The sequence below is a fragment of the Caenorhabditis remanei genome, chromosome I, assembly GCF_010183535.1.
Source record: "Caenorhabditis remanei strain PX506 chromosome I, whole genome shotgun sequence".
Lineage (NCBI taxonomy): Eukaryota > Metazoa > Nematoda > Chromadorea > Rhabditida > Rhabditidae > Caenorhabditis > Caenorhabditis remanei.
In genome coordinates this window covers 4,176,705-4,190,664 of record NC_071328.1, presented here as the reverse complement: position 1 = coordinate 4,190,664, position 13,960 = coordinate 4,176,705, and the positions used below count along the sequence as shown (strand labels likewise).

Sequence of the window (13,960 nt, the reverse complement as noted above, 5' to 3'; positions counted from 1 at the left end):
AACGACGCATATCTCAAGAGTGGGTATCAAAGTTGTCGCCAACTACAAAAATTGAGAGCTGGACTTAGACTATAACATATTAAAACCCTGAAATAATGTAACAATCCGGAATGATATGACGCTCGGTTGCTTTCATAGAAGTTTGTATTGTTTGGACTATATCTTTTTTGTGAGGGCTTGTACGACCAGACTCTCAATTTTTACCAAAGGGCGGACACCATGGTATTTCATGGTACCCTTTGAGTTGATAGGTTTTTAAACAAGTTACTTTCAAGCTTATTTCAAGTTTTTGTAACAAGATACATAGAAAACTTACTGTTATTTTTAGAGGATTCCGTTTTGTAGGTTACTATAGTTCTTCAGCTTATTATGTCTCTTGTAAAGTTTCAATTCACGCCGGTTCCTTCGTACTTATTGAAATTTTATTGGAAACATACGGCGAATACTGCTAGGTCTCTCATAACAATTATTGATTTTCAGGGTACCAAGCGACGCGTTCGCGTTGCTTGCGCAGGCGCACATCTGTATCCCAGCACTCGAATCAATAACCTAATTCCCCTTCTCATTATTACCATTTTTCTCTTTCTCATTTGCTTGCAATCTCTTAATTTCCTCATTTCCAGAATGCCTATACCACTCCTACACTTTCCGTATGTAGTCCAAAAAAAAATTTTTGATTCTATGAATTATTGCGAAGTTTTTGTAACCTCACTTTGCTCGAAACGAATGAAATATTGTGTGATTCGAGCGAAACCGAGAGTACCTAAAATATGGTACTGTGTGTACCCTGATGAAACGCGTATTGCAGTCCAAGAAGAGGGGAAACGGGTTGAAACGATACTCGAATTTTTTGAGGAGAATCCATGGCTGAGTGGAACGAAACCAGAGAAATTGAAGATAGGAGAAGATTTTATTGCCCTTGGAACGTAAGTTAGAGTATTTATCCATTTTGAAATAGCTGACTAAGAATTAAAGTGGCTTTTTCAGATTCGAAACTGCACTTAACATATTCAATCAGATGTGTTTGATACGAGTGTTGAAGAATGACGGAACACTCGCAAAGTCATTATATGAGCATGTCAAATCGATATATCGGTATACAGAACCATGTGGACTGGAAGTGCATATCAACACATTCACTGACGAAGTTCCAATATACGAGAACGTGAATAAGATATTACTAAAAGGAAAATCAGTAAAACTGAACGATTTGGATACTTTCCTGAGTCAGTATCCAAATTTGAGTACTTTAATGATTCAACCATCCGTTATTGGGCAATTTAGTGATTCATCGAAAATACTCGAAATCAGCAATATTCAATTATCGAATGGTGGACACTTTGGCGCAAGTCTCTTGTCAAGATTTACGGGTCGAAATATTGCTTGTCGTAATCTTTTTATCACGGAAGCAGAAATTAACCTACTCATTAGGAAATGGATGAAAAGTGAAGCATATCACAACTTGGAAACAATTCATTTAAGTGTAACTCCTGACTATGTTCTCGATACAGATCTAATAATCGATCAGTTGGAAACAGAAGAATTCGATCCAACAAAACGGCCACAATGGTATCAAATCGATTACAAGTAAGTCTCAGCTGATTTTCCCTAGCTGATTTACATCCATATACATGTATTTTCCTTTCAGATTGTATAATATCCCAACCTCGCCTTACGATTTCAGTGGTGGCAACTGCTTTGATGTAATCAGAGAAAATGACGGGAAGAGAGCATCGTTTCTTTCTTTTCCTACTTATTTCATGTTTTTGGTGTGGAATTGATTCCCTCTACATTGCTCAACTCGATTAATGTTCTCATCTACTGGAATGGCTCTTGCTTCTCCTCATATGTTGAAATACTGTAGCGTATGCTGTAACGGGCTCTCACTTGTATTGCTAACTCCTTTTATATCCACTTGTTTCCCCTTTTACCCCTGTGCCTCTTACCTTTTATAAGCAGCCTATCGTGGTAATAAATCTTAGTTTAACGCATAACGGTTTACATCTTCATCCAAACACATACAATCATGGTTTCAGCTGTTATAATACTTATGATTGGGGCTTGTACGGACTTGTGTATATCACAGTATTAGAAGAATTACATCCTCATCGAGAGATGAAGATGTTATTCTATATGTTTATTGAACAAATCGGTCACTCTTCTTAAATAGCCTATGGACATGCGTGCCAATTTGGAGTGGGCGGAGCTTGTTCAAAAAATGTCTATAATTTTGAGGTGCAGTCATTTTTTGAATAACTTTTTGAACACTCGAATTCAACTCTACAGATTTTTTATAAAATGGAACTCCATTAGAACAGGAAAGACAGGATACATAAGAACCACAACACATCATGCTTTATTACAAGCGAATTAGATGAAAACATTTGAAAAATGATTAAATAACATGTAGATTTTGATTAGTTCTATTTATTTGTGCCACACAACAAATTGAAATAAGGAAGGTGGTCTGATTCTAATAGTTGACAGTAATCCATCATCTCTCTCGAAATCTAATCCACCCGAGAAGTCGACAACAATGTTTTGTTTATCAGTGATTCTGCAAAAAAGATATGTAACTGTTCTAGCCAATTCAAAAAAAAAAAAAAAAAAAGAGTGCAGTAGAGGACACGTTTATAAAGTTGGCAAATTGCCCTACAAATGGGCATCTTGCCCTGCTCCATCCTCACGCACACTCCCACTTCTTTCACCACATCCTTGCCCAACTCTTGCCCAACCCTTGCCCAGTGGGCATCCTGCCCAAAGTGAGGGCAATTTGCCGAAAATAGAGGCAAAATGCCGGCAAGGCGCCGAAACCTCGCCTAAAATTCCTTGAGCAAGGAGTGTATTCTGGGAAAACAGGAATATAATAAACTGTCAGAAGAAGAGGGACATTTTCAAACAAGCAGTAAATTGGACTGACATCTGAATCTCGGAAAATTGTTCACAAAAATTTAGAAATGCTCACCTAATGGGATATTTTTAGTTGTTGATTAGTTTGATGCCAACCAATGCAAACGCGCTCTATTTCTGAATCATATGGGCAATAGAGGAGCAAAACACTATAATCTTTTCAGACATTCATAAGATATCTGAATTTTGTGTAGTCCTATTAAAGAAAGAGTTTCAAAGAGGAGAGGTAATCTAGATCACCAAACAGAACGATTCCGACAGATTGAGTATTAGAACAGTGTGATTTATTACCAGAGAATGAGATGAAACCAATTGATAAACGCATCGAACTAGGATATAAATCGGTCGCTCTCCAATAACTCTTCCGACCATCGCCTTATTTTGAGTGTAGCGAATTTCTATATTTTATTCCCGTTTTTCCATTATTTTTCTAGTATTCTCGTGTAACCCATACAGACTTTCGGAAAATTAGAACATCAGATTGAAAGAAACTAAGATTCTTGTAAAGCCGAAATAGGTGAACTCTTCTTTACAGGAACTTTTTTTCACAGATACCTCCAACTACAGTATTCCCACATTTCACTGAAAACAAAGGAAACATATTTTATCAAAAAATACATCATGATTGTACTCGATCGTTTCATATATGAGCACCACAAAAATGAACAAAAATAATGTCTAGAAAAAAGAATATACACGAATTATCACAGATAAATTATGGTTAGCCGGAGAGGGGAAAAGTTAGAAAATATTGAAAAATGGGAGTGACTACAACAGAAGACACGATTTGATCGGAGGAGTTGAATCAATGAATCAAAAGGGATAAATGATATAAAACTAATCGAGGGGGGAAAATCTAGAAAGGAGTACTGTACTCTGCAATATGTTCGAAGAATTTACGGCGTTCCGAGACTGGAACGTCGAGAGAACGACGAGCGTCTTCGATGAGATGTTGGGGAACTTCAATTGGGTTACTGTGGAAACGCACGTCTGCAAATTTGAAGTTGGATGAAATGAAGATGCGCTCTATTGATAACTTCCGGTACCTCCATTTTTTGCATTATATTAGCACGGCACGCTTCTTAAAACCACGCTCTACCGAAACTAATGAAAATTGTGTGCAAAATTGAGAGACTAAGAGAAAAAGAGACATTTTTCAAGAGTATTTCGGTGGAGCGCAGTTGTGAGAACTGTGCCGAGCTAATAGTGTATTGCGAGGAAGCGCGTTAGCAACAAATAAAGGGCGTGGCTTATTTTTCAAGTAATTTTACAATTTACAGTTTTCTAAGCTCTCAGAAAACTACATTGTGATAAAATCTGGTATTTTGATAGAATACAACTCTAATTCTCGAAAAATCCATATTTTATCAATTCAAAAAATTTCTGTGGAGCGCGCTTTTTCAATGCTCCGCCCACTTTTTCCACAGCTGCAAAAAGCGGGCGGAGACGCTAGCCCTAAAAGTAGACAGACTCGGTATACTCGTTCAACTTTCTGCAGCATCTCTGGCGACAGTATGTAAACCATCAACAGAGAGTTGCCAGAGATGCTGCAGAAAGTCGTCAGAACCTTTAACTAGCTGCAGAAAGTTGAACGAGTTTACCGAGGATATGTTGCAAATGTGCTCGATTGATAATTTCTGGCTCCGCCCGTAGTTGCATACGCGCTAAACCGGAATCTTTTTTTTGTACGCTAGAGCGCACTTGCTGACAAACGAGAACTCACCATGACGACGATTTCGTTTCTTCTGTTTTTCTCGACGAGCGCGCGAGACTGTCGTACCGGCTAACACTTCGGGGTCTGAAAATATCTCAATTTCAGAAAAAAACCAAGTAAAAAATATGGGTTGGGTTGGTTGAATAACTATCCATAACTACATTCACAGCATCACAAAGGAGTCAAAAAGGAAAAAAAGCATTTTAAAAGAAAGCCACCCATAAATAAGCTAGCTATTGTTACAAATCACTTAACGATGCAAGTGCGCTCCACCGGACACCGTCCAGTGGAGCGCACTTTCCATGGAAACAACAACGACAAGGGAAAGAGAGAGTTGAGGGTAAAGGAAGAGTTAAATAAATTGAGACATGCGGGAAAAGAAAAAAGAAAAAATAGAAAAATCAGGAAGATGCAAAGAGAAAGAGAAAGAGCCCGCTGATTTTCAGTTATTTTAAGATTGAGTCAACTCACCGTGGCATCGAAATACTACTACATGAACCTGGAATATCGGTGTGAAAAATGAGAGAAAATAAGAGAGAAGTCAACTGAATTTTTGGAAGGGAAATTTTGTGGTGAATTTACAATATTAAAAGGTTTGAAAAATAAAATTTACCTGTCCTCGACTGGCTCAACTTCTCGTAATTGTTCATTTTCCGTTGCAAATCACTGATTTCTTTCGATTTTTTGTCGATTTCCGATCGTAATTTGTCATTTTCAATCGATAGTTCTCTGAAAAAAAGCCAAAAAAGCATTAAAAGCAAGAAAGAGTTAGAAGAAGAGGAGAAAAATTCAAGAAAAGAGAAAAAACTCACACACTGGCCTCCTTTTCACTTATCAGATTCGCTAATTGCTCGTCTAATTGAGAGTTTTCCAGACATTTTGCAGAGTAGAGAGCACATACGTTGATGAGTTCTTCTCGCATTTCGTCGAAGATTTCACTGGAAAAATTATGTTAGTTACAGTAGGATTACTGTATTCCAAGATCAATTGGAAGACATCTACCTTGCACTTGTAAAAACGTAATATCTCAATAACTAGAACAGCTGTAAAAAAGTTGCCAACTAACAAAATGTAGCCAATAACTTTTTCTATATTTTCTTAGTTGACAACTTTTTAGTAGCTGTTACAACTATTGAGATTCAGTAATTCCAAAAATGTGGCGTGAGATGCACAAGTTTGTCTTTTTACTGGGTTTTTTGAAACGTAATATCTCAAAAACTACAACTGCTAATAAAAAGTTGTCAACTAACAAATTGTAGCCAATAATTTTTTCTACATTTCCTTAGTTGACAACTTTTTAGAAGCTACTATAGCTATCGAGATATAGCAGTTTGAAATTGGGTATCAAGAAAGAAAGAGAGAGAGAGAGTGCGTGCGCACAGACAGTTAGACACTCTGACTGTCTGCGCTCTCTCGCAGTCAAATATCAAACACAATGAGTTTTAAAAAAATCACATTTTAAGCTCCCAGAAACTCTAAACTTCTGGAACTACAGAGTCGCAAAGACTGGAAAAAGTTTGTTTTCAAAATTTGGTAATTCCGTGAAAATTACTAACTTTGGAAGACTATAACGGGTGTTATAAACAACTCTACAAATTCCAACTTTTTGATATTGTATAGAGCAAATCTAGATCTTTATTTTTGTAGTTGACAACTTTTTTATACAATTTCTGCGAAAAAAGATATGAGACGTCAAAGAAAAATAAGGGAATTTCGGTAAAAAATGGGTAACTTGTCGTTTTTATCTTTTTTCAGAAGATTTTTAAAAAAATGTGTCAACTACAAAAATGTAGAAAAAGGTTTGACAAGAAATCTACAAGAATCGCAAACCTATAGACGCTGTTAGACAACCTCAAACTAAATACAGTATCCTAGACAAAGAAAAAAACCAAAAAATGACTAACCTCTGCCGTCCAATATTACTTCCTTCTCCATTCTTCGGCTTCTCTGAAATATTCTTCAACTCCTCTTCGTGAGCTCTTCTAACCGCTTCCAATGCCAGCCGAGTCGCATGTTTCTCCTCCATCAACCTCTCTTCATGCTCCTTCTTCACCACTTCCAACTCCTCATCGAAAGTTTTCCGTTGCTCTGCCAACATCTGAGAGAACGAAGTCTTCACAGAACTGATCGATTCGTCGCTTCTCGTTGTCGCCATCACCAGTTGCTCCTGTAATTTCTTTCGTCTTCCCTCCTCCCGTTCAGCTCTCTCTTTCAGAACAGCCAGCCTCTGTTCACATTGTGACTTGATAGAATCTACTTCAGACGTATGATTCCGCCGAATCTCTCGAATTGTCTCCTCGATTTCCTCATCAGGCGTCTTCTCCCTCGGCTCTTTTTCCTGTTCTGTCATTGTCCATGAATCCGAGAGATATGGAATAGTAACTGCTGATGCAACTTTCTCGAATAGTTCTGTCGTTTGACGGAGTACATCTTCAGTCTGTTCCAGATTCAAATCAACTGAGATTCTGTCGAGAATACTATCCAAAGCGTCGAAAAGATCGACTGCTCCAAGAAAGAGACTCGAGCGAAGGAGTGAGGAGAGAGCGGATAATTGGGTACGCAGAGTTGAGAGAATAGCTCGTTGCAGGGTTACACTGAAAGGTTGGGGAAATTAGAACAAAATGTTGAAATTTAAACGTTTTTCTAGAATTCAGAGGGATCATAATTGTCTTGATAAGAAATGCTCAACTTTAGAAAAGGTCTGCTGTCTACGAGATGTTTCGAAACCAGACATTTTGACATTAAACAAGAAATGCGGTTCTCCAAAATGCTTCTTTTTCAGTATATTTTCTAACACTTAGTGTTAGAATATCATGGTTTCAAAACGCCCCGGAACACAAAATTGATGGTTCTAGTCGGTGTTGGTTTAACAGATTCGTAAAGTTATGAATCGGCCGGCTACGCTACGAAATGGTCAGATATTCTATGAGGCTCATTGACTCTGGGACGTTTCGTAACCGGACGTTTCGAAACCAGATTTTTTGAAACTTGACATTTGTCATGGTTTCAAAACGTCTAGTTTTACATGACAAAGTTACCAAATGTCTGGTTCTCAAACATCCAGTTTGTAAACGTCCCGTTTTCAATACTAGGCTCTTGGACGTTTTAAATCAGACATTTCGACACTACACGTTAAAAAATTCTTAAAAAATAAAGTTCGATTTTACGTGGATCTCGAAAACAGCTTCATTTTTGAAATATTTCTTTCAGTTTTAATGTGGAAAAGGTAAGGTTTCAAACCATCCCGATGTCGATTCTTCGACATTTTCGAAAAATATGGATTTCTGTAATTCCTATTGTAAAAAATACTGAGACTCCGCCTCTTTTTGTCTGAGCCTATTTAGTGATCCGTTTTCTTTCTCATGAGGGAATCTCCTTTCTGAATTTTCAAAAGTTCTCAAAAACATACGTCTGCGTATTCTGACTGATTTGCCTTCTCAACGTATCCACTTCCTTCCGATATCTCTGCAATTCATCCTCCGACGACTTCAATGTAATTCTCAATTCCTTGATTTCCTGATTCACCGCATCTCTCTTTCTTCTCGTCGAATCACCCTTTGCTTCGTCCAATTGAGTCCGCAAGTTCTCAACCTACAATACAACAATATGTTCCATCAGATTTCAGTTATTCTTCTTTACCTGTTGCTCCAAAGATCTCAGTCTCGTTTCGTCACTGGAAATCCTGCTTGCAGTTCTCAGATGTCTCTGTAACGGTTGATTACTGATGAGCTCGAGATTTCGAATGACTCGATCGAATGCCTCGTCGTGTTGACGTGGATTCCTTTTCATTATTTTCGAGAATATTTAGTACTAGAAGGGTCTTGGGAAAATAAAGATTTTGCTTCTTCTTTCCGTCGTTTTCCCGTCGAAACAATGATGATGACAATTGGGTAAAACGAAGGCGAAAGAAACGAATACGACGACGACGGGAAGAATGCGAAACACGTGTGAAACGAAAACTTCGAAAAAAAAAGAGGAGAGCATCTGTGAGAGCAGATGAGACTTTAGCTATTGTTTAAGACGAAGATTTTGGCGAGAAAAGAAAAAAAATCATGTGAAAACTTGAAAATTTACCTGAATCTCATCACGACCTGGCTTCTCCTGGTGGGATGCGGCGGACGAGTTGGAGGCGTGTCTGAAAATTTTGAAGATGGGATTACTGTAGGTATACAGTATGCATACGATAGGTATACGGTAGAGCCTGGTATGAAAATATCCAGAAAATCCAAAAAGAGATTTTCAAATCTTAGCCTAAATTCCTAAGATTTTAAGCTAGAAATAGACAAATTGAGTTTTTGAAGCGGGAATGAGCCGGAAATCGAAAAACTTACAGTTTCAGAGTGAAACAGTAAGATTTTCTACCGAAAATAGTCAACAATTGTGTATTTGGAGCGAAAATAAGCTTGAAAAATTGAATTTTGAGCAATTTCTCTGAAAATAGCTTTTTCAAAAAAAAAAGCGATGAAAACTGTGTTATTTTCAGGTCCTGAATCATTGAAAATAGTTTTAAAAAAAAGAGTTTTTGTAACAGAAATGAGCTGAAAATCTGAAATTTTGGAGATCCAGAATTTTTTTGGTCATACAGTTTTTAGAAAGATTTTGAGTTAGCATTTGAACTCTTAATAACAGTTTCCGTATCAAAATCGAATGGAATGGTGGACTAGTTTTTTGGATCATGGCCTAGAAAACCAAAGTTAGGCCATAGGGGTCTGAAAACATCATTTCCAAGTGTTTTATTAGCACGGCACGCTTCTAACAACTGCGCTCTACCGAAACCGAAGAAAATTGTGTGCGAAATTGAGAGACTCAGAGAAAAATAGACGTTTTTCAAGGGAATTTCGGTGGTGCGCAATTGCATAAACTATGCCAAGCTAATGTATCTTGTTTATTTTCAAATTCAAAACTCTCTCCAAACTGATCATCATCTCACCTCTGTCTCATATCTCCTCTTCTCTCTTTAACTCTCGCCACTGGACTTCTCCTAACCGACGGAGACAAACTCTCTCCCCGTCCTCTTCCACGTGGATCTGCACTTTCTGATGTCCGACTTCCCATCCGACGACTTCTTCTTCTTCTAGCCGTATTCATATTGTGCTCTTCCTCCTCCAATTCTGTTGAACTATGCTCATCCATCATTGAGTTCGAGTGATGCGATTCTGGAGCCACGTATGCAATATGCTTCTTTTTCTGGAATTCAAGAAAAGTTGGATTTGTCTAACAATAAAACAAAGATATACTCACCACTGGAAGTCCCAAAATATCCGAGCTATCAGCCAAACTATTCGCGTCATTCGAGAATGTTTCAGTGAACGTTGGTGATGGATGATGACGGTTTTGTTGGAGGGCGGAGACCCAAGAGTCACGGATTCCAGGTGTCATTGCGGAGAGGACGTAGCGGGCACGGCGGCACTGAAAATGAAAATTAAGAGATAAGTCGCCTAGAAAACTCAAAAACTAGTCCCTCGCGTTACTTACAAGACGCAGTTTTGCAAGCGAATTTTAAAAAATTGGTCAACTTTGATAGATTGTAACACCAAAGCTTGTTATTCCACGTGTTTGAATTTTAGGACATTTTGTAGATCAAAACTACCTCTACATTTTTACAGTTGACAACTTTTTGATAATTCCTCACAATTTTGAGATACACGTCTTCAGAAACTGTTACTTGTTAAGACGAGAGAGTGTGCAAAAAGAGGAGGGCATCTCGCTTCTCTGCGTCTCCCCTCTAATTTCACATTTGTCAGACAGATTTCGGTAGAGCGCGTTTGTAGATTTTCTCAACCAAAAATAACAAAAACGTTGGTAAGATTTAGAAACGGGGAAAACTCATTGCTGCACATGTTAAAATTTCAGAGAAATAATTAAAGTTCTATTTTAACGGCTCTAGAAACACACTTTTGCAAACGCGCTCTACTGAAACCAGTCTCTCCCATATCAATAGAGCGCAGTGGCTTACCTTAATCTCAATTCCATAATTCCTTGCACTTGCAGATGGATACACATTCTCACACTGCGACAAATCCACCGTAAGAAGTGGCTCCGTCGAATCCTCGGCCCACACATCTTTATATAATTTCAACTGTAATCCAGCCAACACAACCCAGTGTTTACACCAATCATTATCCGATTTCCCTCTCAACATCAACCATCCCTTCCGGAGAGTATGTACATTCGATATGTCAATATTAATAGGTTTTTGAGTCGGAGTTGTGGAAATAGTTGGAGTTGTTGGGGAGGTTGTTGTACTTGTTGGCTCGTCTCTTGATGAGGGTGAACACGAATTCACTGGGACATTTATGACAACATTTGAAGTTGCTGGAAGATTCGGTGGAATCGGGTCATCTGGATCTTTCTTCTCGTCTCGAAGACTTCTTTGCTTCACACTTCGAACTGATCCTCTCAACTCTTTTCCTTCAATCATTCGATCAACTTCCAATCTTTCAACTGGAGATGAGCAACGCGATGAAGCACAAGACGGGATATCTTTCATGGTGTCCTCGCTCTGAAAATGTTTAATTTAAAACTAAAATTACTAAAACAAAAAACTCACAATCGGCAACTCATCAATGCCTCTCCTTGGCGGTCGAATCGTCTCATTCTGAGAGTTCGCGTACTTGCTCAACCCATTCTGCCACCAGCGAATTTCTTCGGTTGTGTCTGCTTTTATGTAGATGATTGATGGCTGATCCTCTCGAGTTTTCTTGAATGCCAAAAGAATTGAATGGGCGTTGTTTGTGATTGCATTTGCTTCAGAGACACGGTAGCAGAGGGACATGTCGATGCTGAGTTGGGGGAGGGTGTCCATCTGCAAATGGAAAAGATTTATAAAAGTTGCAAAGACTTCAAAGCTATTTACACGTGTCTCCCAACCGCGCTCTACCGAAATCAGAGCATTTCGGTAAAGCGCGGTTGTAAGAAGCGTGCCGTGCTAATAGAGCTAAATAATCTCTATTTTCTTCTGAGTCTCGTTAATACAGTCATTTTCCGTCTCGGCCAGTTGTAGAACTCACGGGGTCTGGGAGTGACCACTGCGCTCTATTGACAAATTTGGTTTAGCAAATTCAAAAATAATCCAAAAACAACTTAATTTTATACATTCAATTTCAACAGAGCGCATTTACACACGGTATCACAATAAACAAGATTTGAAATGTCAACATTCAAAAAAATCACAAACGAGAGAGTCTCTTGGAGAGACGCCGAGTTTTTTCTCCGCTGCTGATCTAATACAAAAATAGAGTACTATATTTGTACTTTACATTAAACCACAATTTCAAGACAAACTTATTAATTTTGACATCTTCGCACTGAAAGAAAGTCCCCCTTTTTGCAAAACTCTTCCAATTTTTGACCCACATTTTTAATACTCAATCAATCTAATTTCAGACTTACACTATTATCAATTGCATAGGTCAAATCTCCGGAATCAAACAGTGTGAACCATCTTCTCTGCCATCTTTTCGCCGAATGACTCTGCTGTGAAAAGTCGAGACCCGGTGGAGCAACATACAGAAATCCGCATGCCGTCACTTTTCGATTCATCTGGAATAAAAGAGATATAGTTAATTGAGAAAAGAATAGATTATAATGTATTGGTCAATATGTTGTCGCAAGTGTTTTCGGGAATCATCCGAAGGGATGAGAAGCCAAAAAGAGAGAGGAAGAGAGATGGAGAGGAACTAGTTTTCGTGTCCAATTCGTTCATCGTTTTATTATATATCAAAAGAGAGGGAGAAGGATTGGATTGGAGGACGAAACTGTTATTATACGGATATATGCGTTGGCGCCTCTTTTCTGTACAAAGATTATTATTATTATGATGGAATAGCTACAATAAAAAAGAGAGGGGAAGAAGAAGAAGATTAATTGAAGATGTATATAGTTTGCAGGATTCTATACCTACAGAATCTGAAGGAAATGAGTTGGCAAGACATTTTAAATAAAAATCTAGATGTGATCTACATAAACATATTTATAAATCACTAACAAATCAAAACGATACAACTAATTTAAGCATTCTATACTGAAGCTCAAACTGAGGTCATTCAAAACAGAAATAAATTGAATTTGGAGAATATTTAGAGAAATGAAACTAATATAGATGAACGAATTTAGATTTAGAAACTGTGATGACTTCTCTGAAATTCAGAAGCTACGCTGTCCAAAACGACATGACAACACTGATGATAAATCGCAAATTCTAAATTTCGAAATTGTAAGATAATCATAAACAAAAAGCACGAAACCACGCCTATTTCTAATGTTTCAGGAAGAAAAACAATGGAAGATGATTCAAAAATATCCGATTCCAGTACACAATGAGAACAAATTAAATTGCTGTTATTCTGTAACTTTTTAGAAAGATTTTTATGACAAAAAGTTATCAAATATAAAAAAGGAGATCTGATTTTGTTAATTATGTATTTAAATGTTTTACAATGAAACAATTATTCCTGATACCTTGGGGAGTTGTCAAAGTAGAACATTTCTAACTGAATCGTATGATATTTGGATCAGAAGAAAATCAGCATTATAAAATCTTTTAAAATTGGAAAGTTTGAACTTACGATTTCAAAATTTCAAAATAAAGTTCGAAAGTCATAACGATGAAGAATCATTTTCATAAAAAAGAACAGAAACTGTGAAAACTAAACCAGTACTCTCTCCCCAAAAAAACTATTCTCTTTTTCCCAAAAAACTAGTACCAGAATATTAAAAACGCATGAAAACTGTCTCTCTCTCTTCTCACCTATTTTGCATGTTTTCCCCCAAAGTCAAAACAAACAATTTCTTATGACGAAATGGAAGAATTCATTGGGAAAAGGGGAGAGAAAGATGAACAAATATAAACAAATATTTGAAAAAGGGAAAGAGATGAAGAGAAATAGAAACTGTGTGTCCATTTGAATGGACAGTCGATTCGAAATTCTCTTTTTTTTTCTGACAGAATGGAATAGGATTAGTTTCTTTTGTTTTTTTTTGTTGTATTCTTCTTCTTCTTCTCCTTCTTGCGGAAGATTCGTTTTTCATGTTTACCGCAAAAGGAAAACACAACTGGAGGTGATGGTCAGAAACTGGAAAGGGAGGGGAGTCTTCCGGTATGGAGGGAGATAAATGGTAACTGGTTTGTAATAGAGAAAAGGGGTTGCATAATAATTGGATAAGCAAGAAATAGTTTCTGAAGTTTGGAACATCGGAAATTTGAAAAACTAGGAATCCAGGACGCTTCTTACAACCGCGCTCTACCAAAGCCAAAAAAATGGTGTGCGAAATTGAGAGACTCAGAGAAAAAGAGACATTTTTCAAGGGCATTTCGGTGGAGAGCAGTTGTGAGAA

General features: G+C 37.6%; 2 protein-coding genes across 2 annotated transcripts; one reads left to right on the top strand and one right to left on the bottom strand.

Moving 5' to 3' along the window:
• Positions 1 to 726: 726 nt before the first annotated feature.
• GCK72_000647 (uncharacterized protein) lies at positions 727 to 1,591 on the top strand (the record flags this gene model as incomplete). Its single annotated transcript, XM_003109266.2, has 2 exons — positions 727 to 926; positions 988 to 1,591. 2 exons carry the CDS (start codon positions 727 to 729, stop codon positions 1,589 to 1,591), a joined length of 804 nt encoding a protein of 267 aa, XP_003109314.2.
• Positions 1,592 to 3,766: 2,175 nt separating this feature from the next.
• GCK72_000646 (uncharacterized protein) lies at positions 3,767 to 12,166 on the bottom strand (the record flags this gene model as incomplete). The annotated part of the gene is made up of 13 exons (XM_003109332.2): positions 3,767 to 3,900; positions 4,634 to 4,708; positions 5,238 to 5,353; positions 5,437 to 5,562; positions 6,529 to 7,218; positions 8,034 to 8,215; positions 8,264 to 8,329; positions 8,699 to 8,759; positions 9,555 to 9,811; positions 9,866 to 10,033; positions 10,581 to 11,126; positions 11,175 to 11,429; positions 12,017 to 12,166. The coding sequence occupies 13 exons, from the start codon at positions 12,164 to 12,166 to the stop codon at positions 3,767 to 3,769; spliced, it is 2,826 nt and encodes a 941-aa protein (XP_003109380.2).
• Between the last annotated feature and the right edge of the window lie 1,794 nt (positions 12,167 to 13,960).